Consider the following 26,234-nt stretch of genomic DNA (forward strand, 5'->3'; position numbering starts at 1 on the left):
GGTGCTCCTGAGGTCAGGCCAAGCCATGGCAACCTTGGCCCAACCTGCCTGATGTTCCAGGAGGCTGGGCTGCATTCTGGCTGCCACAATGGATCTGTCTGCCGCTCCAGTGCCTCATGCTGCTATTGCTCTAAGTCTCCAGGGAGCTCAGTGAAGCCACTCACTCGATTCACATTTCACAATTCCACTCATTTGTAATTACAGATGCAGCCCATGAATATATTCCCACTGTGAGACATTCAGATAGCACAGCTGAATCCAAGGGATGACCACCACTCATCCCTTAAGGAGCGACACTGTTCAGTGCATAGCCCTCTGACCTCTTGCTCTGATTTCCTTAAGAGGTGGAAACTAACATTTCCCTGCAGACAGGTCCTGATAGACCTGAGAGCACACATTGTATTCATTGCATTGTGGAGTTTTGTGCCCCACAAATGATACACTTGCACTCTGAAACTTCATTTTTCAATTCACTGAGAAGCTTCTAGGCAAGTATAGGCTTTCCTTTTAACTGCTGCTTAACATTTCATAGTATAAATTACCTTTTGCCCAGTAAGAACGTGAACATGTGTTTGGTTTGAAGGGTAAATGCTAAGGAATAGAACTGCGGGTTTGTACGGCGTAAATTATTATATATCCTTTCAACTGCTCTTATGCTGATTTTCACTCCCACCATCAGGCCCTGAGAAGGCTCCTGCTGGTTTTACTCTCAGCTCCCCCTCCCTCAGACCCAGACTAGAATTGGGGGCTGGGTTAAAGGGAAAACAGAAAGACCCAAGTCCTGCTCCCTGTACACCTGAGACTCTGGGGCGGTCTGTTCTTTATGGTGCATTTTTCTCAGGAGCCTCTAGGGGGCACAGCTAGGAAGTGCGTTGTGCTATAGTGAGAGAGAGAAGCTGGTTTGGTAAAATGGCTCATTGTTTATTTTAGAAATGCATTTTAAAAAGGTACTTCATTCTTGTGGCCGGCGCCGCGGCTCACCAGGCTAATCCTCCACATTGCGGCGCCGGCACAACGGGTTCTAGTCCCGGTCGGGGCACCGGATTCCGTCCCGGTTGCTCCTCTTCCTGTTCAGCTCTCTGCTGTGGCCAGGGAGTGCAGTGGAGGATGGCCCAAGTCCTTGGGCCCTGCACCCGCATGGGAGACCAGGATAGGTACCTGGCTCCTGCCATCGGATCAGCACGTTGCGCCTGCCGCAGCGTGCCAACCGTGGCGGCCGTTGGAGGGTGAACCAATGGCAAAGGAAGACCTTTCTCTCTGTCTCTCTCTCTCTCTCACTGTCCACTCTGCCTGTCAAAAAAAAAAAAGAAGGTACTTCATTCTCATGCGTCTGTTTTCAAACGGTAAAAAAAGAGTCTATAGTTTTTCTCACCCCTATCCTGTATTCACCTTGTTCCCTTCCATGGAAACAACCAATATTGTCTCTTTCCTATATATTCTTCCAGAAATATTTTATGTAGATGTATGTAAAATGTGTGTTTGGGTTTGTGTGTGATTTTTTATATTTTTCCCCAATGATACATATTATGGCATAGTAGGAAAAGTAGAAAAATGGTTAATTTAGAAGGCAGAGTAACAGAGATAGGGGGAGGGATGGATGGAGGGAGGAAGGGAGAGAGAGAAATAGAGATCTTTGATCCACTGGTTCACTCCCAAAATGGCCACAACAGCTAGGAATGGACTTAGTTGAATCCAGGAGCCAGGAATTTCATCTGGGTCTCCTGTATGGTATGGTTGGGGCCCAAGCACTTAGGCCACCATCTGCTGCCTTCTCAGGCACAGGAAACTAGATCAAAAGTGAAGCAGTGGGGCCGGCTCTGTGGCATAGTGGGTAAGCCGCTGCCTGCAGTGCCAGCAGCCCCTATGGGCACCAGTTCAAGTCTCGGCTGCTCCACTTCCAATCCAGCTCTCTGCTATGGCCTGGGAAAGCAGTGGAAGATGGCCCAAGCCCTTGGGCCCCTTCACTGCATGGGAGACCTGGAAGAGGTTCCTGGCTCCTGGCTTTGGATTGGCCTAGCTCCTGCTGTTGCGGCTGTTTGGGGAGTGAACCACTGGATAGAAGACCTCTCTCTCTCTCTCTCTCTGGCTCTGCATCTCTGTAACTCTTTCAAGTGAAATAAATAAATCTTAAAAAAAAAAAAAAAAGTGGAGCAACCAGGACTCAACTAGGAAGAATGGGGAAATTCAAATTCAACAGGTGCTCCGATATGGGATGCTGGCTTTGGAAGCAGAGGCTTAACCCACTGCACCACAATACTGGCCCCAAGAGTATAAATTCAAAGCTAGCCTTCCTGGGTTGAAATCTCAGCTCTACCACATATTGCCTGCATGGCCTCTTAAACAAATTACTTATCTGCTTCGGTTTTTCCCATCTGCAAAATGAGGATTAATGCTAGAGTTATTATGAAGATTAAATGAGTTAGTATTTATTTGTAAAGTTCTCCGGCATCACAGGCAGCAACTTTCCTCACTGTGCCACAACTCTGGCCCCACCGATAAACCTTCTGACTTTTGCCCAAGTGGTAAGTAGAAATGGTATCTCAGTGTAGTTTGCATTTGCATTTCTCTTTGTGATGAGTGAGGGTATCTTTTCATATGTTTCAAAGCTGTTTCTCTTTCCTTTCCTGTGAGCTGTTCATTGGCACTCTTTTTCGGATAGATTATTACTTATTTAATCCTTAGTGATTTATTATTGATTCCTTACCTATTTCTAGACCCTTTTTGCATATTAAGGAAACCTGTTCTTTGTGATGTAAGTTACAGCTGTTTTATCCAATATCCCACTCCTCTTTTTACTTTGCTTACAAGGATTTTATTAGACTGAGGTTTCTTTTATTTTTTTTTTTCTGTCAGTAGCTTTGTATAGTCAAATTTATTGATCTTTTCTGTAATGGCTTGACTGTTGTGTCAGAGAATAGTCCTCCCTGCCCCTGCTTTTCCATGATCAAAGTAGTCTCCCAGGATTCCCAAGTGTCTTTTAGTACTTTAGGGTTTTTTTTTCCAAACATGTAAATTATAGATCCACTTACAATTTATCCTGATGAGTGTGTGAGTGATGGAGCTGGTCAATAGTTCTCAGCCCCCAGCGGGCCCTCTCCACCCAGTGATGAACCCTGCTTCCCTTCGGCTAGAGTCCTGTTCTATAGCCTCTGCCCCTTGCCACACCAGGCTCTCTTGTGGTTTCTGCACAGGCTACTGGGACTTCCTCATTCCTAAACCCAAGGGCATTTTCTTGAAGTTCCTTGGCAGCCTGTGTGGTTTGCTTTTTTTTTTTTTTTTTAAGACTCACTTATTTATTTGAAAGGCAGAGAGGGAGAGAGAGAGAGAGAGAGAGAGAGAGAGAGAGAATTTCCATCTACTAGTTCACTCCCCAAATGCCCACAATAGCCAGATCTGGGCCAGGCTGAAACCAGAGCCAAAACTTCATCTTGTTTCGTCATGTGTGTGGCAGGGACCCAAGTACTTATGCCATCTTCTGCTGCCTTCCCAGGTGCATGAACATGAAGCTGGATCCAAAGCAGAATAACTGGGATCCCAACCAGCTTCTGATATGGAATGCCAGCATTGAAAAGAGCAGCTTAACCCACTGCACCACAACACTGGCCTCCTTTGTACTATTCAGTCCCACACTCCTTCCAGGCAGATCCTCACTCATCCCCAAGACCACTCCCCCATCCATCCTCCCCTCCCCAGCTGGCCTGCCAAAGAGTCTAGAATGGACTAGGAATATGCTTCTTACTTACTCTGAGACCCTGGAGCAGGTGGTTTCTTTTCCACTTTGCAGGTTCTAGGTGCTCAGTCTTCCTGCCCCAGCCTCCTCACTTTGCCCCATTCCATATATCTCAGAAGCACCCTGTGAATGTCAATCAAAATCATGAATAAATGCCTCTCATTTCCCAAATCCCTTTTAAATCTTGAATTTCCCCATTCTTCCTAGTCCAACGCCTCCTGCCTGCTGCCTCTACCCTCTCCCAACAGTTTAATGAGAATACTTTGTGTTCCTGTTGAATGACTCGGGACCCAGCACTTCCACATTTGCCAGCCAGTTGCCCATCACTGACTCTGATGTCTGCGGGTTCCACATCTCCTCCATCTGGTTGGGAACCTCTTTGACCACATCCAGTTTTACCCAGCGCCCCTGTGGCCCTGGCCGGCAGACTCAGACTTCTACTGCGTAGGATCAGACCCTGGAGCAGGGACCACTGTGGCACTCACATTCCCCCTAGGCCTTGCCAGTGCCTGGACACACCTGTCTGATAGTGGTCCCCTTTCTATTCCTCAAGTTCCTCCCTCTCAACACTCTAGAAATGTTCTCTTTTCAACAGACCTCTCAGTCCTCCCTTCAGAAAACATTCTGTGATGTCAGTGCATGAACCACCAACTTGAAAGAATTACCTGAGATCTGCCCTAGCCCCAGATCCCCCATTTCTCTCCCCAGTGTTTCTGACAGCCGATTCTTAATGTGCAAAGTGAGGCTTAAAAATAAATCCCCTTGAGCAGGCTATGGAGCACAGTGGGTTAAGCTGTAGTTTTAGGATGCCACAACCCATATTGGAATGCCTAGGCTCAAGTCCCATCTCTGGTTCCAATCCAGCTTCCTGCTAATGTATCTGGGAAAAGCACAGATGGTGGCTCAGGCATTTGGGCCCCTGCCACCCATGTGGTGGACCTGGAAGGAGTTCCTGGTTCCTGGCTTTGACCTGGCCCAGCCCTGGCTGTTTCTGGCACTGGGGGAATGAGCCAGTAGATGGAAGATCTCACTCTCTCCTTCCACCTTTAAAAAAAAGTCCCCAGCCACATCACTAAGTAAAAAATGCAATTTCAGCACAGCATGGGGTGTGATACCAAGAACAAATGTGTGCAAACACACTCTAATTCTCCGTGGCATATGTGTAATTATATAGAAACAGGCCTGGAAGGAGGCACACCAAACTGACAGCAGCCCCAGGCCTTGGAGGTAACCCTGATGGGGTCCTGAGGTTGGCAGGAGTGGTCAATGGCACAGACATCTGACTGTTTGAACTTCTTCATAGTGAAAAATATATTTTGCAAATATTTTCAAATCTAAAAAAATTCACTTAAAGGAAAGAAGTTATTGAAGTGGCCAGTGACAGTGCTTTTAATATTTAAGAGTACAAAGATAATGAATACAACTTAATTTCCTAAACAGGCAATGGGTATGAAATGTAGAGAATAACTGAAGCATATTCCTTAGAAAGCAAACTGTGCCTGCCCCTCCCACATACATGCCTCCCCGCACTTGAACTTTATCTTTCTGGAGCAGCTACCTTCTAGGATTTTTCTAACAGTGTTAGACATTCTGTACACACATACAGTTATCAAGAAAGAATGACATAAAATCGCATATTTTAAAGTAAACTTGAAGGTTTTCTTTACCACCCACCCATTTGGAAGTTGTAGGCCTAAATTTAGTTCTTTACTCTTTCTGCAGTATCCAAGGCAGCAATAGCCCAAACAAAAGCCACACCTGCCCACACATCTGCAGGAAATTAGGAGACCAGAAGCCTCAGGTACAGGTGCCATGGGTTGTAGCCCTTAGCCGTGCTGGGTAGCAAACAAGCTGAGTCCAGTCACGTCCAACTCCAGCTTTAGTATTAAAATATATCCATAAGAAAAGTAATTCATTGATGTAAGATAACCACAGACACACCCAAAACTATTTTCAGGGTGCAGCTACTCCCCTCCCCCCCCCCCAAAAAAAACATCCACCATTGTGGTTAACTGGCTGTCCACTGAGCTATACAGTGATATAATTGAAAGCCTGGAGCAAGAATGTGAAATTTAAATCCCAGCTGCTCCTCTTTGTACTTAAGGGACCCTGGGCAAGTTGCTGGCCCTCAGGCTCTTTTTCTAAAGAATGATGATCTGAGGACCTACCCTGTAGGGCTGCTCCAGCTAGTAAATAGGCTAGACACTAGACTAGAGCCATCTGAACAGCCCCAGCATATAGGGAAGTCCTTGAGTAAGCTTAGCTATCATTATGACTGGACTGGAGTAGGTCAAATGAGAGATGGGCATCGTGGCATCAGAGTGCCAGTTCCAGGGCTGGCACCTCCACTTCTGATCCAGCTTCCTGCTAATGTGACTGGAGAGGCCACAGAAGATGGCCTAAATACCAGGGGCCCTACCACTCACATGGGAGACTCTGATGGAGTTCCTGGCTTCTGGCTTTGGCCTGGCCTAGCCCTGTCACAACCATCTGGGGAGTGAACCAGTGAAGGGGTGATCTCTCTTGTTTTCTCTCTCTCTGAATGGATGCTATCTGTCTCTGTCTCTCTCTCTCTCTCTCACACACACACACACACAAACACACACTGTCTCTCCCTCTCTGTCACAAATATTTTTAAAAAGTCAAGTGATTATCCAGATGACCCCCCAGTTAAAGACGATTCTGCAATTTGGGCCACTTAGGTTCCCATGTTCTTGGGAAGCCCCCTTGTGCCCCCAGACAATGTCACTGAATGCCAGCTGTGTATACCAACTTGGCAGCTGGCCACGTGTGCTCAGGGCGAAGCTTCTTCTCTGAGAATAAGGCTGCCGGGGCCCTGCTCCTCTGTACCAGGCACCCCTACACCCTTCACTAAATCCACCAGACCCTCAAACCTGGGGGAAATCAGGACCCCTTCAGTCGGGACCAGATATCGACTTCCCTTTTGCATCTGCTCCTTATTCATAAAGTTCTGGAATTTAATAAACAGAGATGAGAGTCGTCGCTCCGCGGTGACCTATGAAGTAATAACAGAGATAAGACCTAGAAGCACTACTTGTGAGCCTCACTGGCATAAGATAGTTTGAACCTTAAAAAAAAAAAAAGTAAATAAGCTTCTTGGTTTCTAGTACACGATGTGAAGTCTGACTTAGGAAAAAAAAACAGACTTTGATTTTAACAGCTCTTTATTTACTGGTATTGGTATGTAAAATAGCTTTTGGAGCAATTTAATCAAAATGAGTGGAATGGTGGTGATTGCCTCCTTCACCATGTAGTTTGTCTATTCCAGGGATCTCAGAACAAAACGCGTCTCCCCCACCCCCAGTCTCTGGGCAGAGGGTGACCTAAGGAAGAGCTGTCCTTGAGGACCCGGGCCCCAGGCACACCATGCTTGGACCAGCACAGTTAACGTGGCTCCTTTGGGTCTGTGTTGCAGGGATCATGTACCGCAAGTCGTGCGCGTCATCAGCGGCCTGCCTCATCGCCTCCGCCGGGTACCAGTCCTTCTGCTCGCCGGGAAAACTGAACTCAGTGTGCATAAGCTGCTGCAACACCCCTCTCTGCAATGGGCCCAGGCCCAAGAAGAGGGGCAGCTCCGCCTCCGCGCTCAGGCCGGGGCTCCTCGCCACCGCCCTGCTCCTCCAGCTAGCCCTCTTCCTGGCGCACTGCTGAAGCAGAAAGCGATGCGCCCCCTGCACCCCGCGGACCCTCGCCCCCCCACCTCCCCACGTTTTCTCTGGGTGTCCTTTTATTCTGGGCAGGGCGGGGAGTGTGGATTCTCCATTTGTTCCTGTGCAAATGCTGAGAGGTCCTTGTTGCAACCTTTTTGTAAGCTCTGAATAAATTCAGTCTGAATTCTCAGTGTGGACTTGAAGGAAGGGGGCCTTGTGGAAGTTCAGCCTCCCACAACCCCTTGTTCTCTGTGACCAGAGTCAAGGACAGGCTGGCAGACTCAGCCCGTAGACGTTACCGAGGTGGGCATCTGCCTTTTCCAATATCATCAGCTTCCATTCTGTCCCTGCCTGGGGGCCCAGTTGATTGCGAAAGTGCTTTCGTGGGCGGGGAGGGCCGGTTCCCACCCAAGGCTGCGTTCCTTGACCTTCATGAGTCCTGCTCCTGAAAACCGTCCTCTGTGGCAGAACTGTTTCGTTTCGTCTCTGCGTTGGGCCGCGGTGACTCGAGACTCGATGGCTCCGGGGTCGGCGTCTCGGGCTTGGCCTGGCTCTGAAAGGTGCTCAAGAAAACCTTGTTAGTTCTCCTTGCAGAGGAGCCGCGCCGGGAAGAGAGGAAGATGAGCGGGCTGCGGGCAGAGCGCACGCTGTCGGCCGTGGCGCGGCTGTGGGCGCGCAGGTGCTTCTCGTGGTTGGCGTGTGGCACCGACAGGCGGCAGCGCAGCACCTGCGCGAACACCTTGCGGAACTGCTGCGAGGACACGTTGTACAGCAGCGGGTTGACCACGGAGCTCAGGTAGAAGAACGTATCCGCGAAGGGCAGGAGGATCATGTACGCCTGGAAGTACGACGTCGTCCAGTCGTGCTTGGGTTTGGCCGCAGCCATGATCCTCCGAATCTGGTTTGGCATCCAGCACACGGCCAATGTCACGACGATCAGCCCTGAGCAGGAGAGAGGGAAAGAAAAAAACCCAGCATGAGAACAAAAAATAAAAACCATAAAATATTTAGCCCCTCCGTTCTGTGCTTACTGGCCAGGAAATGGTACCAATTTTTCACTGTTGTGCTTGACAGCTCCTTTTGCCACTAGCAAAAGAGAATCTAACGCTCTTTCAAGCCCGGGGAGTTGGCTGTGTTAAAGACCATTAAATGCTTTAGACAGTGTATTTATACCTGTTGATGCCTGTTAATTTTTAAAATGTTCTCGTTGTTGTTGCGTTATTCAGAAAACATTTTATGTTGTCCATAAATCTGGTGTTGTCTCTTTGTTTTAAAGAAATACATGTCTATGTACAGGATAGCCATATTAGATGGAACAGTATTTGTATTTTAAAGAATGCACAAAGAAGACCCAGTGATATTTGTAAATCTAACGGAAGTCGTGTCTCTTTGGTAATGAACAAGCATTTTTATGAGACTTATTTTTGCATTCAGTTTCAAGGGAACCAGAATCAGGAAAAGCCTAACACGAAGAATGTTTGGGACAAATGGGTGGCAGGAGTGCACACCCATAATCACCATGCTCATATCTGCAACAGCACCATTGCTTCTTTGCAAACACTTTTAGATATATTCTCTGTTCTACCTTCATGGGGAAAAAGCAAGTTATGCCAACACAAGGAAAAATAGAAGCTTTCCTTCTTCAGGTTCAGCCAGGCACATGCTCACTGCTTTTGCAGCACTGAACTGCAATGCGCGGGCCAGAAAGGATGGGCCTGGAGAAGAGACACTGCTAAATGCCCCCAGCCTGTGAATCAGATGTTGGATGGGTGGGCCCTGGTTTGCATGCCTGCATATTTACATTTTGAATCACTGCTGTTTACACAATTCTGACAGCAAAAGATGCCGGGTAGACCACAAACCACTGAAATCATAAGGGTCATCAAAGTTTATCTACAATGACCAAAAAAAAGGCGGGGGGGATACCAGGGAATCAAAAGGGCATTTGCTATAACTTTGCTGGAGACCCCAAGACCCCAGAAAGCAGGTTCCTGGGCAGACAGCTGTATTTGCAGTTTCAACAAAATGCTTCCTTCCTCTCCTGAATTTGAATCATAACAACGAGGAAAAAGTCATTTACATTTTCCAACCAGATTTTCTAGGAAACCACAGGGAAGCAAACTTGGCAGTGATGGCTTCCTGGTTATGATGGATGGTAAATATTGCATTAAGTGCTCTAGGAAATACAGCCATGTTCATGCATCCAGCCCTGGCATTCCTGCACATACTTATCCAAGCACCCCTTGTCTGGGAGTGGAGGGAATCCCTGTGTGTGACCTCTGGCCATGAGATATACCAGTTCTCCTAACAAATCCTCCACAAATCCCATCCATAAGCAAGCAGGGCCTGGGAAACGGCTCCTTTGTTAATTTCTGAGGGTTACTCCTGTCAGTCCTCTGGCCCCCAGCTTTGAAATACAAACCAATTTGCTTATTTCTCCTCTTTGAATTTGCTACCTTGAGAACACTCAGTAAATCTAAAAATAAAATAGGCAAAGTAACATATTGATCTGATGAAAAGGCAAAATACTACCTTAAGTCCAGTGTATTCTGAATCACCTATTTACAGCTGCTGAAAAGGGAACAATGCAACAAAATCAGCATTTTCCTGATTTAAAACAAATACTTGCCTAGGAAATCAGGCCATTATGTGCTGCTTTGAGAAGCACCAGTGTTTTGAGCCACCTGTGCCATTCCAAGTTCATTTTTAAGTTCCCACTCATTTTTGTCTCCTGTAGCTCTGATAGAGAACATTCATCTCATTAGCTGTCAAGGAGTTGGAAGCAATTCCTGGGGAAGCTACATGGCCTCACCACATTTTACATGTTTTCCTTTTTCCTATCACTAAATTTCAGAGAACACGTACCTCCATCTTTGCCTTAGGACTTATTTCCCAGGATATGGAAATCAAGTGCAGTTTTCTTTGTGTGCTATGCTAGGAGGTTGTAGCTCAGATTGCAAGAATCTAGAAAGGTGATAAGCAGATCCTTGTTCTCACCCTGGGTGGAGCCTAGTACAGGTTTAAAAACCAACAGTGAGAAAACAATGCAGATTGTAGGGCAAAGGGAGAGAAGTTACAAAGTGATTTTTCTTCTGTGCTGTTTGCTCCTCATTCTCTTGATCTCTTGTTTGCATGGCCCTTTTTTTTTTTTTTTGTTTTGACAGGCAGAGTGGACAGTGAGAGAGACAGAGAGAAGGATCTTCCTTTTCCGTTGGTTCATCCCCCAAAGGCCTCTAGCCAGGTGCTTCTCCTGGTCTCCCATGTGGGTGCAGGGCCCAAGGACTTTGGGTCATCCTCCACTGCACTCCCCGGGGCCACAGCAGAGAGCTGGACAGGAAGAGGAGCGACTGGGACAGAATCCGGCACCCCGACCGGGACTAGAACCAGGTGTGTCGGCGCCTCAGGTGGAGGATTAGCCTATTGAGCTGCGGTGCCGGCCATCATGGCCCATATTCTTGTGTGAGCTTACCTCATGCACTGTCTTGGCCTCAATTGTCCTTGACTGATCATCCCATCAAAAGAAGCCAAGTCCAGTAAACAAGACCCAGCATCCTGGTAGGAGGCAGGGGACAGGGGCAGATAAGAAGTTGTGGCTTGGTTGGTAGTTTTAGGATAGAATTCTCACTCTGAAGTCAATGTGAGCTGAAGTTGGGAAGTGGGAGGTGGTGCTCAATGTGAACAAGTAGCAGAAAATAGAGAATGAGAGTGGAGAGTCTCAATGATAAGGAAAAGGGAAAATTCAACTTCCTGGGTGCAGATAGGATAGCAAGTACAAACTGAAAGAACGAGAGACAAGGACATGAATTAGAAATGGACTGGGATTAAAGAATTATGCATCCGACGGGCTTTGAGATGTAAGGAAGAGCAATGCTGAATATTTATCGAGTGTTCCCTCTGCTGGTGTTTGTGCTAAGCACTCTGCTAATTTCCCATGCATTTCTCACTCCTGACAACAGCCCAGCGCGCTTCGACCTGGTGAGGACAAAGCAGCTATCATCATCATTTAGCCAGTGAGGAAGCTGAGGCTCAGAGAAGGAAAGTTGCACATAGCCATACCCAGGACTCATGCTGGCCAGACTCCACAATCCAGGAGATACATAGATTGCTCTCAAGATACAATATTGTCTCTCATATTTTCAGTTTGAAAATTATAGAAACGCAGTGAGAAAGTAAACACTCATCATAATTCTAGTTTGTGAAATAACACTGTCCACCAGGAATATGTAATGGAAACCATATATATCATTTAATAAATTTGAGCCATCACATTCAAAAAGTAAAAGAAATTTACTTTTAAAAGCTGTTTAATGTAATATACATGTAATCCAATTTCACCTGTAATTTGAACATGCAGTGAATATAAAAATTATCAGAGATATATTAACATTCTTTTTTCATACTAAGTCTATGACACTCTGTGTCTTCTACTTTCACAGTACATCTCAACTAGGACCAGACAAATGTGGCTACAGGACTGTACAGCACAAGTTAAAATAATCCTTCCTGACCCTTCCTTAAAGTTTCAAGGTCTCCTGTTCCCTCTCCCCCACCCCCTACTGTCCCTTTCCCAGCCACATACCCAGAGTCATGTCAAACCAAGGAAGCCCTAAGGATTCTACCCTATATTTATACAGTGCAGGCAATGCTGAATCCTAATCACGTTTCTGATTATGCATTTGCAGCTATGGTGTAGAACAATTTTATCTACTCTTCATACAAAGGCTCTCACATAATAAAACCTGAAATGACTTAGAGTCTACTAAGTTTGAAAGCACAAAAATATATTTTGCATTTATCATTCTAAACTTTACCTACCTATTCTTGAATACCAGATCGTGCCAACTGCTTGGCAGGGTTGTTGGGCTCTACTTCCCTTACCTTAACTGGAGGTGGGAAAAATGACTTTTGCCTATCCTCTTCTTGTTTGAAAGATAATTTCATTCTAGGAAAGCAGAGCACATGGGCATGTAAGCCAATGACAAATATGAAACACTTGCCTGTGGGCAGTATAATGGAAGTTAGCCTCTCTGGGGGAAGAAAACCAAACTAGCCCTCTTGTAAGATTTGTCATTTTATAATGACAAGTAATTGCTCTTTTACACATTTGGGGGAAAAAATCATTACTACAGATGATAAAGTGTTGAGAATAAACACCAAGTCCACAACTTGCTATTCTGCCTATTGGCAATTGGTTCAATTCTGGTCTTAGGCACTCTGTAGCTAGAACAAAGCTTTAAAGTCTTATTCATGCCTTAATAGAGTATATCAAAGACTTGACTAAATTTATGTTTGGCTGCAATCAATTTGGACTTGTATATTACATTTGGAAAAAAAAAATCTATAATGCTTTGGTCTGCATGGTGTAACGTGCAGCCCACAGTTAAATAACTTTAGTGTGAACTTGAATGAAGATCAGTGAACTGAACCCACTCATGTAAAACAGGTAAGCTGTTTTAACTGAATTATTGATAGATCTGTATTGTGCTCCAGACAGCCTTGCACTCTGGGTTACAAAACGCCTTCTTATCTTGCCTGTTTTTCTGCACAAAGCGGTTTCATTTTTCCTCCTTGATCACTACACTAAAATGACAAGAACCATAAAATGACACAGATTCATCCTTGACAGGGTAATGTTGTTTAAAAAACAGAAGTGATACAGGTGTCCAACAAAAGCCTGCGCCAAAGCCTGGCATTTCAGCAGCATTGCATGAGCCTGCTTGGTTTAATTTGCAGAAGTGCATTCAGTTTTGCAGCCTGGATGGTAGCAGCATGGATTTACCTGACACTGTACTCTGTTTCTTCCCTTCTAACCTTTAAAATGGAAGTAACTATTTATGTGTTCCCCAGAATCCATCTTAGAACCATTTTGAGGAGAGCAGGAAGAGACCTTGGAAACAAGCTATATAACTCCCAGATCTTAGAAATGGGGAAAGTGAGGCTAAATGATTTGCCCAAGACCTCCCTGAGTCAGAATGGCAGGACTCCTTTACCCTAGGTTACCAAACAAGGCTATTATAATTTTTTTACTATAGTTTTTTTTTTTCTAGATTTAGGCTCAAATGCAGACCAATAACAGCATGAAATAAAAAGAGAGGCATGTCTACACAGCACTGTCTTGCTGAACCAGGTCCCTCAAGAGAAATTATTCAACAAAAGTCTATTGCTTTTGTTTCTTGCCCAAAAGAAAGTAAAGTCACAGACCAAGGAAGCAAAAACATTATTTAGCAAACAAAATATGACTTTAGGTCATCACTTGGTGATCTAGCCTACAAGATCTCTGTCTATATATCCACCCATCATCTGACTTCCATCTATCCATCTACCTATTCGTCACCTATCATCTGTCATCTATCATCTATGTGTCATTTGTGTGTCTATCATGCATCTATCTATCCGTCTGTCTGTCCATCCACTTCATCTGTCTTCCTTTTGTCACTTATCATCTATCATCTATCTATATATCATCATCTATCTATCATCTCTCAATATATCATTCTCCCTCTCCATCCATACATCCATCTAGCCACTGACCCATTCATCATTTATCATTATTTATCTTCATTATTTATCACTAGTCATCATTTGTATATCTATGTCCCTCCATCCAGCCATCCATCTATCATGTACCTATCACCTATCTATCTGTCTACCTATCCTCTATTGTCTGTATATCTAATCTATGTATGTCTGTCTATTCAGCCAACCAGCCATCTGTCTTAAGTAATTACCACTAAAAAAGGACACTTAACTAATATTAATCACAAAAGATGTTGAAATTTGATCTCTGTCCTAGCAAAGGTATTTTGTGTGATTTAAATAAATCTCAAAGACTTACCCTTCCATCTGATGATGGAGTCCCATTTCACTGAATTGAAGCCTCAGGATGCAGGGGGTTGGGGTCAGGGGAAGCTGAGGATGATTTAACATTTCTGTGGCTATGATGGCTGCTCAGTCCACCTGCTGTCTGTTCCTGCCTCTATTTTCCAATTTTTTTCTAACTCTGATCACAGGAAGCACAAGTTAGACACCATCCCCACACCTTTTTTTTCTGATTTATGTTCTCTGGACTTTATTTATTCACTTGGTAATCATTTCTTGATAGAAAGGTCCATTGCAAACTAAGTACTAACGATACAAAGCTAAGGAGGACAAGGTGGTGACAGCCTGTTTTGCTAAGGGCCACAATAACAGTCTTAGCAGAGCATCGCAGCAGCAACAAGAAGTGCTGCCTGACCTTCCCACAGGCAGGAACATTCAGGCAAAATTGAAGGAGAGTAAGCAGTAGCCACGGAGAGGGCAGCCCAGGCAAACACCCAGCACGAACAGGGGATGGAGGAATGCGATGGCAGTTTACCTTCTGAGAGCTGTGGGGCTCAGCATGGCTGCAACAAAGGGATGGGTGGAGGCAATGGGAAGCCAGCATGGATGGAGAACACTCCATCAGCTTTTGTAGACAATAAATTAACTTGCACAGAGTAGGGTGAGCAACATCTGCTGTCAACTGACATTTAAATAGCAATTGCCAGTGGAAAGTAAGCATATGGTTAGTTGAATGAAAAGCCAGGAAAAGACAAATACATCCAATAAAAGGTTTTAGCGCTTTCTCAATTTATGTGCAAGTGTTTGCCAATCTGCTTTTGCAAGGCAGTAAAGATGTTGCTCTCACTCACTGACCTTGGCTGACCCAAGGAGCCCAAATCAGCAACAACCATGGTTGAGTCTGTAACCTCTAAGACAGTGGTTTTCAAAGAGGGGGGTCCCTGGAGCCACATCACCACCACCAGGAAATGCGTTAGATACGCAAATTCTCAGGCTCAAACCCAGAGACTCAGAGACTGTAGGAGGCAGGGCCCAGCAATGCTCCAAATTGAAGTGGAGCCCAGATCAGTGGGCACTGATATGGGCCATACTGCTGTCACTTGCTTGTCTTGGAAGCATCATGTTTTAATGCTGACAGCAACTAAGATCTGCTGCCCTCTGGTTCCTCTCCTTGACACCTGCCTTGCCAACCCCTGTCATTTCTGAGCTGCCCTCGCCTTTGGTCCTGTCTCCTATCTTCCTTCTGCTCTCTTTTCTCTCTGTCTTCCTTTCCTTCTCATTCTCCCCTTTCCTTTTTCATCTCCATTTCTTCTCTTTTTGTATGTTTCTCCAGAATGTAAAGCAATGGCACCTCTGCTTTCCTCACTTTCCCCTCTTCCATCTTTCCAAAAACACCACAAAACAAGTCATATGCAGCCCTTCCTCAAAACAAGTCATGTGCAGTCCTTCCTATGCTGCCAGTATGATTTTCTTGGATGGACTTGAGGAGGCAACTGAGTGAGCTACAGGTCAGCTCCTTTACTAGCTGACAGGTGTCTGCAGAGGGCAGTTATCACTCTTTGCTAAGTTTGTCAGAGGAAAGCAGAGAGACTTTGGAAGCAACACAAATGGGATGTAGGTGTCCATGGACTAAGCATACCCCCCACTCAACCTGTGAGCAACCCCATGTCCCATGTCCTGGGACGGCACCAGAACTTCCTTAGACATCTTGTAGTCACTTTTCTAGTGGTCTGTCCACTTGGTGACCTGTGTTTAAGCCAATTCACTTTCTTGACCTCTTTAGTATTGAGAATTTTTCTTTTGGAGAAGACAGTCATATTGGGTTTTCTGAAAAGGGTGTACGTCACATCTTTAAAATGATACAAGTGCTACAGTTGGCTGCTTCTGTCCCTGAAGGCAATAATTTGATGTTCCATCATCACCCCAGACATTGGAAGGAGCCCAGGAAAGAACTGTGTGACTCCATCTGCAATGTGGAGGTCAGAGCCCTCAGCCACGTGCCTCAAAAACCCGATCCCAGATGGTCTGCATGCACCATGTACTATATCCATCTCATTCTGCTCCACAAGGTTCAGTACAAGAAGAAAACTGTAAATCCCTATCATAATACTTTCTGAAATAAACCCTCCTGCTAGAGTTGTAAGACAGCCACTTGCACCCAAGTAAACAGCATTGAAGGTCGTCAGTGTGCTTTAGTGCTTCTGTTCCTTGATGATGCATGGTAAATGATCAACCAGGATCTGTTAAGTAAATATTTTTCTGTGTGGATCTCAGCTGTATGCAGCTATATGGCTTTCTGTGCCTTCTGTTCTAAATCCATTGCTAGTAAGGTTCTTAAGTGTGACGTGGCTATAAAAGCCTGTAGCTGTTTCTCAGCACGACAGGTGAAGCCATGCTTCATCCCTAGTAACACAAGGGCACAGGGCCACCAGGCCTGCCAAGGAAGCTGCAGACTGTGTGATGGTAAAGTGTACAGCTGGGGTATCCCCCACGATGAATGTACTCATACCACCCAGTCACAAGCCACACCATGTTAGCACTGATTAACGGATAGGCTGTACTATCTAATAGAATTTAGTTCCCTGTAAATAGCGAGCAATTTAAAACCACAGAATTTGCTGGCCTGAAAAGACCTCAGGGATTTGTCTATAGATGAGCCAGCAGACTCCCCAGAGCAGTGAGGATTCACACAGCCCACAGTCCACGCACAAGGCCTTCCAGTCTGCTGGAGTTTGCCCTCCCAAGAGCTCTCTTTAGAGCCAGACAGAATCAATCAACCCTGGCTGAAGCCATGCTGAGGCAGCATGGGAATTTGCAGAGTGTGGGGTCAAGCACACATGCCTGCCAAATCTGCTCCTGCCTGCTCTTCTTTCCCCAGATCCCTGCATGGGCCCCCAAACCTTGGGAGGACTGGTGTTGAGCCCTGTGAATGAGGCAGAGGAGCAGATAGCTGGCCAGTTCTAGCCCTTCCTATGTGGGGAGAGCACAGAGCCAAGAGCTTCCTCCCTGCGGGCCTTCTGGTCAGTCCGGAAGAGAGAATCAGTCTCTCAAAGGCTGTGTGCTCAAGGTGCCACCAACCTGTGCACCAGCCACCAGTGTCTGTCAATGTTGTAAAACAGCAACAGAGATTAAAGGTAAGAACATGGTTTCTACCCACTCTAGTCTATGTACAGGATGTATTAATACAGGCAGTCATAACAAAACCTCAGAGATCCAAGAGCTTAAACAACAGAAATTTGTTTCTCACAGTCTTGAAGACTGAGGCCTCATGCCTGGTTAATTTTCACCCCTAGCCCTTTGGGAAGGAAGAAGAGAATGGGAACTGAGTGAAGGGAGCACCTTCTCAATCAACCAAGACTGCAACCACAACCCCCAGTCCAAGAAGGAGGGTTAGACAGGGACTGAGGAATCTTGAGCTCTGAACAACAGCCTTCAGGGACCAGCAGCTTCCACCATAAGCCCCCTCTTCTACTCACTAACCCATTGTTCTCTACACTAAAAACTAATTTTTTCCTTTTCTCTCCAAGAGGGCCCCATGGTGTATAGAGTACATGTGTGGGTCAATGGGTAAAACAGGATATGGAAAGCTACATTTATCGAAGGAAGATATTGGAAGAGATTCACATCACCAGAACAATTCATCTCAGGGGTCTTTAAATCACAGTCCCCCACAAAGATGAAGACATCTTTATCAGAGAAACCGCATGCCAAGACCCAGAGCCTAGGGTTGGAGACTGCTGGCAAGGAGGAAAACTGATAGAGAAATGAAGAAGAATCCCCTGGAAGTGTACCTGGTAAATGCAGCACAACACAAAGTCTACTGTATGTGATGTGGCCTCTGATCTGTGACGATCAGGACCCTCCACTTCCTGCTGGGTACAGTTGAGATGAGACATAACGAATGGAGTACAGAGCATGGTGGCCAGATTGAGGCCCCTCCCACCTTGCAGTGTCACAAGTGTTCCAAGAAAGTACTCCCTGGACACTTCTGACTTTGTCTCTACCAAACCCAGGCAATTCCACCCAGCAGCGGATACTCAGCTTTCCTGTCTGAGGCTCAGGCTCCTCGTCTGCAAAACGGAGATGACACCAGCTGCTTGGAAGACTGAACAGGATTGAACAATGCACACACAGCTAAGAATACTGTCTGTTGCAAGGTAAAGGCCATGGTAGTTGTGACCACTGCTTCTTCCAACGTCTCCATCTCCACTGCACCATCTTCTTTATGGTCTTTATGACCACTTCTATTGTCATCATCTTCATCACCTCCTCCATCATCACCACCACCAACAGCATCACAGCTGCCACCAAGATAAATCCCAGAGACCAGAGATCTAGGAGAACACTAAGTAGAACCATAAGATGGCAGACCCTTCCAGTCTCAAACTCACAGTTAAGGTCAATAAAATTCAATGACTTTTCCAGGGCTAGCCTGCTAATCAGTAGCAGAGAGAGAGAGAGAGAGAGAGAGCTAGAAGTTAGAGCTGGTGATTAATACCCTGAAGTTCTTTCTGCTTCCTGGAAATGAAGCTCCCGTGACTCTTCCCTAAAGCTTCATACTTATCCTTCTCCCAACATGCACACAAATATATGGCATACATATATGTGGGTTCTTGGCGTTTAAAATAAAAGGGATGCAGGATGTGAAAAAGGAAGAAACTGCTGGAAATTATAGGTGCAAAATGAGGAATAAATTCTGAACCCCAGGAAGCCTGAAGCCCCGAGCCTTTCCCCCAACTTCCTATCCTCACATAACTCCTTTCCAGGAGGAAAGACAAGAGGCAAGTATGCTCCCAACTATCTGCTTATCAGATTAATTGACCAAGAAGCCCTCCACTCCAGTGATGTTGCCCCTTGCTTTTTTCTCCCATCCTTCACTCTAACTATACAGTGGAAAGAACAAGGGCTAGGATTTAAAGTCAGACCTTTGTTTGAATGTCAGCCCTAACATGAAGTAGCTATAAACCATGGATAAAATAATAGCATCTAATTCATTAATATCAGAAAGGCTAACATCAAGCACTGAGCATACTAGTGGTTGATGAATGGCAGCTCACACTTCTTATTATATAATACAATTGGTTGCCCAGGCAATGAGCACAGTTAAAATTAATACAGTGCCTACATATCATAGACACTCTTCTAAGCACCTATTTAAAACTTACAATAAGCCCCCAAGATGGCTTCTGCTAAATTCTGTTGCTAATATACAAATAAGAAAGCTGAGGCATAGATTTGGCAAAATGATCTGCCCCTCACACCTAGCAGGTCCTGAAGTTTGGCTCTGGTCTCCTGGTCCTGAGTTCAACACTTGCAACACTGCCCCAACCAGGAGCACCTCAAGAGACTGGGGATCAAATGCTTGCTCAGTCCCCATGAGCAAATTAAGATCATTGAACTCAAATGGCCTCAAATTCATAAATGAACTTCTGCTTGTGGATGTCATGATGGGGAACAGCATCTCAACTGTCAAGAAATAAAGTTCCCTCCTAACACACCTCTGTGACAAGGAAAGGTGGCATCTTGAAAGAACCTTTTTGTATTTAAGGTGAATACAATAAACTTTCTGTTACTAAGAGAGAAACTTGATGGAATTCAAAGAAGCAAAGTAGCTTTGAATAAGAGTCTGGCAGGCTAGACTCCTACAGAATGTCTGCTTTTGATTGGATTCATTCTATGGGAAGCCAGAACCTCCACCTACCCCCACTGCCATCCATGGGAACAGTTCTGAGGAAGGATACTTTTCTATGAAACTTCATTTAAATTCCAAGTAGGAGACTATTCTGTTCCATCACAGGCTGATTCTGCCCCTCCCCATAAATGCAGCTGAGAATTCAGTGTCAAAGTAAATTAGAAAAAGAGTTCCACTCCCTATTATCTGTTCATCATGTCACTTAGCAATGAAATTCTTGGAACAGGCTACCACCAAACGCCAGGACTAGAGGCAAAAGAAATGAAATCAGCTGATGGGAGATACCATAGGAGATGCACACAGGAGCTGGGCTCAGACTGTGTTTGATGTAGAGCTGAAGATCTCAGCTGAAATCAGTAAAGCCTCTCAGAAGGCTGAGGAGATGGTATCGGACTTCTGAGATAAGGTTTTGTACTGAGAACGATCAGATGAGGATGCCTTCCTGTTAATGATTTGAAAATGCAATGACTGTTGCATGACACGATAAGAATAAATCACTCCTGGCGATTTTTTTTTAAATAGGGGCAAAAAGAACTTTGAGGAAATTGACTCACAGCTTTGGGAATATTAAATATAATTTTTCCCATTTGAGTATAGTAGTAAGTGTCAGAAATGCACAGTATTATATAAAGTCAGCACAGCACAGTACAGTGCAACAATAATAACATCCTGCTTTCATTTTTAAAGCTACTCCTTATCTCTGTTTTCTCTGGCACTGTCTCGTCTACCAGATCACCCATTGGCAGAGCCCCTCTGGGCACTGGACCCAGCTTTCTACTTCTCCTTTCCTCTCATTGGCACCTCCTCCAAAACTCGGGCTTGAAATTTTCACAGCATCTCTAGGGATTTAAAGTTCCCAAATTGTCACCAGCCTCAGAACACACCCAGAGCCAGACCTCTGCAGGCAATCGCCTATTCAACATCAAGGTTTGGATAGTCCATCTACACCTAAATAATGAGCCACGTCCATACTGAAGTAATGACCAGCCACCCATCCAAAGCTGTGCTCTCCAGTGCTCCCAATCATAACAACATCTGTTTCCATGTCTTGAGTGTTTCCAAATGGAAACTTGCAACTCATCCTCATCTACTTTCTCCCCTCTCACTTCCACAGCCAATCAGTCCCTACATATATCAGTTATACCGCAAGAATCTGTTCCCTTCTCAGTATTGCCATGGTTACCATCCTAATTGGAGCCAATGTTATTACTGGCAGAAGCCCCCCAATTACTATGGCTCAAGCAGTTCTCCACTCCAGCTCCAGTCATCTTGTTATGTCACACATCAGTTCCCGTTTTGCTTAACATGTCTCACTGGCTTCATATTGACCTTAGTATATAAGATCCCACAACCTAAAAAGTCCTACAAGATCTGACCCAGCTATTCATCTAGTCTCTCCTTACACCACTCCCAGCTTGCTGCATCTTCTGCATATACCCAACCCAGGCTTAGCTCCCCAAGCCAGTCAACTCCCTCCTGCCCTAGGGATATCTCTCTGCCAGTCTCTCTTCTCCTCACCTTGCTAATTCTCATTGATTTTTCTATTCTCTACTGAAAGACCATTTCCTACAGGAAATCTATCTGAGACCTCTCTGCTTTATAAACTCCCAGAATGCCCACATTCCCTGGCTGCTCTGTGTACCCTTTAAGTTTTTAGATGAAATATTGATCTTCCTTGGCAGTTTTCTCAACCATAGGGCCTCCATGGGGTTAGGAGCTCGATCTGTCCTAATCTGTATCTGCAGTACCTGGCACAGCAGTGGGCACATGGTAGATACACAATCCATTTGAGGGGCATGCCAATTTGATTCTTCCAACCATACACTGAGGCAGGTGTGGTAGAAGCTCTTATCTCTATTTTGACTGATGAAATGGATGATATTCCCTGCACTGAACCAATCTGATTCCAATTATAAAGAAAACGAATGGAAGACAGCCTAAAAACTGTGATGTTCCAGCCAAGGGTGTTGCCAAGTTCATGTTTTACATCTGCGATCCAGAGATCCAATCCCACATCCTCTCCCAGCAGGTAGCCCAGAGAGGAAGGCAAGCCTGAGATGTCTGTGAAGACAGATGGAAGAATTTCATCCATACTTTGTCTTTAAAGACCTACATAACAATACATAAAATCACAATGAGCAATTGTGAGCAATTGCATAAAATCACACAAACTTGGGGTTTCAAATCTCAAAGATGATAGCTGGATTTCCTTTCGTAGAAAGTGAGGACTAAGGTTTCTGAGGCCCTTCCCAACTGTCAAACTCTCATTGTTTACCTTTCCTATACTTCACGATCCCCATCTGAAAATTACAACAGTGAGGGAGTCACAGTATCACAGGGATATTATACAAATTAAAGCTAGGGAATACACTTATACTTTTTAAAATTTCTAGTCACACAGACGCAAGGGATTATAATCATTCCCTAATTCAAATTCTCAGTGATGCCTAATTGCCTTCACTCTTGCCACTCAGAGCATGGTCCATGGCATCTCCAGAGAGCTTGTTAGATTTGCAGAAACTCTGACTGCACCTCAGCCCTGCTGAGCACAATGCATTTTAACAAGACACCCAGCTGATGTGTCAACTACACTAGGGTCCAAGCTTCTTAGCATCATATCCAGGCCCTTCATGCCAATTTGATTCTTCCAACCATACATTGAGGCAGGTGTGGTAGAAGCTCTTATCTCTATTTTGACTGATGAAATGGATGATATGCACTACACTGAACCAATTTGGTTCAAATTACTAAGAAAATGAATAGAATACAGCCTAAAAAAAAAGACCCCTTGAGACTTCTCTCCTGAGCCTCTTCACTAGGGACCTCTTGAGCAAGCCCAGTGCTACTGTTTTTCCAGAATGCTCCATGTCTCTGCTGAGGCTAGACTCCAGGAAACTCCTTCCAGCTCAAGGATCCTCTGCTCTGGGAAGGGCTCTCTGACTTTTCAAAGATAATGGACCTTCCCAGACCTTGTTGTTGTTTCCATGGCAGAACAGCCCCATTACTTTAATATGAATTTCCATGCCTGGGCCCCAGTGAGCAGTGGTGGGGGTGGCGGTGGAAGGCCGCAAAGATTTATGTCTCAGGCACTAACTCATGCCTAGTACAGTAGATCTTCATTATGTATTTATTGAAAGTTTGAGAAATATTGACTCTCATTAAAATATGTGCCAATAGCCCATCCTAAATCTTAGACTAAATTGAAGTCTTCTATATGTACATAATCACTTTATTGCTTAGGACAATTGTCCTTAGAAAAATGATTTTGGACTTAAAGGAGAAAAATCAGATATCACTTTTCACAATCCCATCCCAGAAAGAAAGGTACGGAATAAAGAGGCTTCAGATTGTTCTAGAATCCTGGTAAAGACAGGGCAGGAGGGTAAAGGGGTAGCTGATAATGATTCCCCTGGAATTATGCTCTCTGGCCTTGGATGGCTGAAGAACAGGATTCTTGCTTGGACCCTGAATGGGCAACTGTTTAGGCATGTAAAGCCAAGCCTGTGGACATTTATAGCTGAGTTCGGGAGAGGATAGAGAAAGGTGCAGGAATCCAAGTAGCCCATTCAACCAAACAAGCCAAACCCAAGAAAGGCAGGCTGGGGTGGGTGCAGAAGGTGTCAAAAGCCTATGGCATCATTCTCCAGAAACTTTGGGAATAAATGCATCCCAGGGCAAGGCTGTGTTTGAGTGTGGCCACTGTGAGGAGCAGCCCAGGTATATGTGTTTGTGTCCTGGGCAGTGGAGGAAGTGTGTGTGTCCACGCTGAGAGGCATCTGAGGTGAGAAAAGGATGAGAGGAAGAACCAGAAGAATAGCGGGAGTGGGGGACCAGCTTGTTGTGGTGCAGGTTCGAACGGTGCTTGGTGAGAAGCCTAGTCACAATGTGCTTTATCCTCCAAGAAAACTGGGTCAGGATGGGATCTTTAAGACGTGGGGCTCATTCAGGCCCTTATGTCATTGAGGGTACTCTCCATGGAAGGAGGCTGGTGTCCTGGACTGACTGGTTATAAAAGCCTGAGTCTGCCCCATGAGTCTCTCCCTGACTGCCTGTTTGGCAATGTGATCACTTACTTCCTCAAACACTGCCACCAGTGCCATCAGCCATGAGGAGATGTAGCCAAGGGAGGCCTCCAACAGAGCCTGAACCATGACATTTAGACCTTCAGCTTCCGACACTATGAGCTATTAAATAAGCCCTTTGTCTTCGTGAAGAAAGCCTGTCTCAGGTATTTCATCAAAGTAAAACACAATTCGCTTGGCTGGCGCCACGGCTCAGTAGGCTAATCCTCCGCCTGTGGCACCGGCACCCTGGGTTCTATCCAGGTTGGGGCGCCGGATTCTGTCCCGGTTGCCCCTCTTCCAGCTTAGCTAAGGTTATTCATCTCAGCAGCTATTAGGAAAGGAGTGGGACACAAGCCAGATGACCAGGGCTTCCCCACTATCAAGCCTCTTTCTTTCATCTCTGATGAGTATGACTCATACTACAGAAAATACAAGCCTGAAATCCTGTAGCCATGACTTTGGCAACATAGGAAAGCCTTCTCTGAAATGCTCTTCTTGGTCAATTCAACAAAAGCAAAGAAATGGTACAAGAAAGGAAGAAAATGATTTCAAATATTACTTGAACTTGATCCTGCCAGTCCTGAAATAATGTCTACCCATGGACTTTCAATTCCACAAGCTTAAGACATTTTTTTCTTTTTCTTTTTCTTTGCTTAAGCTAATTTACCTGTGGTTTTCTCTTATTTCCAGCCAATTGCTTAGATGCCTTAATTTTGTGACCTGCAGAGGAACATCTTCATCCCCTTAAGATAACATCACTCGGTCTTGCAGGTGTACCCCAACTCCCTGTAAGTACACATTTCCTTTTCCCCATTTTAAGTAAAAGAGATAGAAATGGGTGGCTGCTCTCTACCACTGGGACTTTATTTACTTGAAGTCTGATTTCTCTCTTTTGTCTTTATTGATCAAAGAAAACCAATCCTTTCCTTTCATAGGAAATCTATACTTACGTGTTTCCTGTTGCAAAAAGCAGCACTTTTTCTCTTCCTTCATGCAAGATATTTTTGGATGTAGAACTTGGAGTTGGAAGAGATGTCAGAAACCTTATAGTGAAGCCTTATGATTTGACAGTGAGAACGCAGTGGGGAACACTAGACCCAGGTCATCAGTGGCTGAGTCCTCTGATGTCCAGGCCAGTGTCTTCCCTCTATCCTCCAAATATTTCAACAGATATCAATGCCTTACAATAACCTTGTACAAGATCAAAGGTGTTTGTGGATCTACTTAAATACTGAATATTTATCAAAATGCTTTGAAGAAAGCATTAGATCCTAGTCTTGACTTTGTACTAACCAGCTGCGTGAACCTGAAATGTCCTTTAACCCTTTCAGGCTTGATTACTCATTGACAAAATTAGAAGGTTGGGCTCAGAGGATCATGAAATGTCAGAAACTCAATGAACCTGAGGCAGATCACAACAGAGAGACAGCTGAGGGCTGAATCAGTGACAACTGGAACTGGACTCTGAAGGTGACCACCTTCGTAAAGATGTAGGAAAAGAAGCAAGTGAGAGCCCTGCAAAGCCATTTAAAGAAAACATGGCTCTTGCTTTCCTTCTCATGTATGAGCCCTTGATATCTTTTGATTTGCATTTTTAAATCTTAAAATTGAAACACACTATATGGTGATCAACTGAGTTACCTAGTTTGTTTAGATGTCCCAGTTAATAACACCTGTCCTAGCTCTTTTTTTTTTTTTTTTTTTTTTTTTTTTTTGACTGGCAGAGGGGACAGTGAGAGAGACAGAGAGAAAGGTCTTCCTTTGCCGTTGGTTCACCCTCCAATGGCTGCCGCGGCCGGTGCACTGCGCTGATCCGATGGCAGGAGCCAGGTGCTTCTCCTGGTCTCCCATGCGGGTGCAGGGCCCAAGCACTTGGGCCATCCTCCACTGCACTCCTGGGCCATAGCAGAGAGCTGGCCTGGAAGAGGGGCAACTGGGACAGAATCCGGCGCCCCGACCGGGACTAGAACCCGGTGTGCCGGCGCCGCAAGGTGGAGGATTAGCCTATTGAGCCATGGCACCAGCCTCTAGCTCTTTTTTTAAATCATAAATTCCCCATTTTTACTCTGGAAATTATCTCAGAACCAGCAGAAGACTCTTCAAGAATATATAAATATATAAATTATCCATCCAAAACAAGAAAAAAAAAACAGAAAATCGAGGAAGAAAAAAATGGGCAAAAGACTTGAATAAGCACTTTTCAAAGGAGGCTATACAAATGGCCAATGAATAAATGTAAAAGTGATGACCATCAAGAG

At 45.0% G+C, this 26,234-nt stretch overlaps 2 protein-coding genes across 8 annotated transcripts in view; one reads left to right on the forward strand and one right to left on the reverse strand.

Annotated features, from left to right (window-relative positions):
• LYPD1 (LY6/PLAUR domain containing 1) overlaps positions 1 to 8,567 on the forward strand; it is a 36,329-nt gene extending 27,762 nt beyond the window's left edge. For all 7 annotated transcript variants that reach the window (XM_089329318.1, XM_089329322.1, XM_002712411.6 and 4 more), the window contains one exon: positions 7,167 to 8,567. In XM_089329318.1, coding sequence (XP_089185444.1) covers positions 7,167 to 7,402 — 236 coding nt within the window. In that variant the 3' untranslated portion in view covers positions 7,403 to 8,567. The remainder of the gene's footprint in view (positions 1 to 7,166) is intronic.
• GPR39 (G protein-coupled receptor 39) overlaps positions 6,898 to 26,234 on the reverse strand; it is a 225,143-nt gene continuing 205,806 nt past the window's right edge. The window contains exon 2 of the mRNA XM_008258901.5: positions 6,898 to 8,343. Within this exon, the coding sequence (XP_008257123.2) occupies positions 7,832 to 8,343 (512 nt within the window). The 3' untranslated portion in view covers positions 6,898 to 7,831. The remainder of the gene's footprint in view (positions 8,344 to 26,234) is intronic.

Source organism: Oryctolagus cuniculus, chromosome 3, assembly GCF_051225735.1.
Source record: "Oryctolagus cuniculus isolate XC-2025 breed Fujian yellow rabbit chromosome 3, ASM5122573v1, whole genome shotgun sequence".
Classification (NCBI taxonomy): Eukaryota; Metazoa; Chordata; class Mammalia; order Lagomorpha; family Leporidae; genus Oryctolagus; species Oryctolagus cuniculus.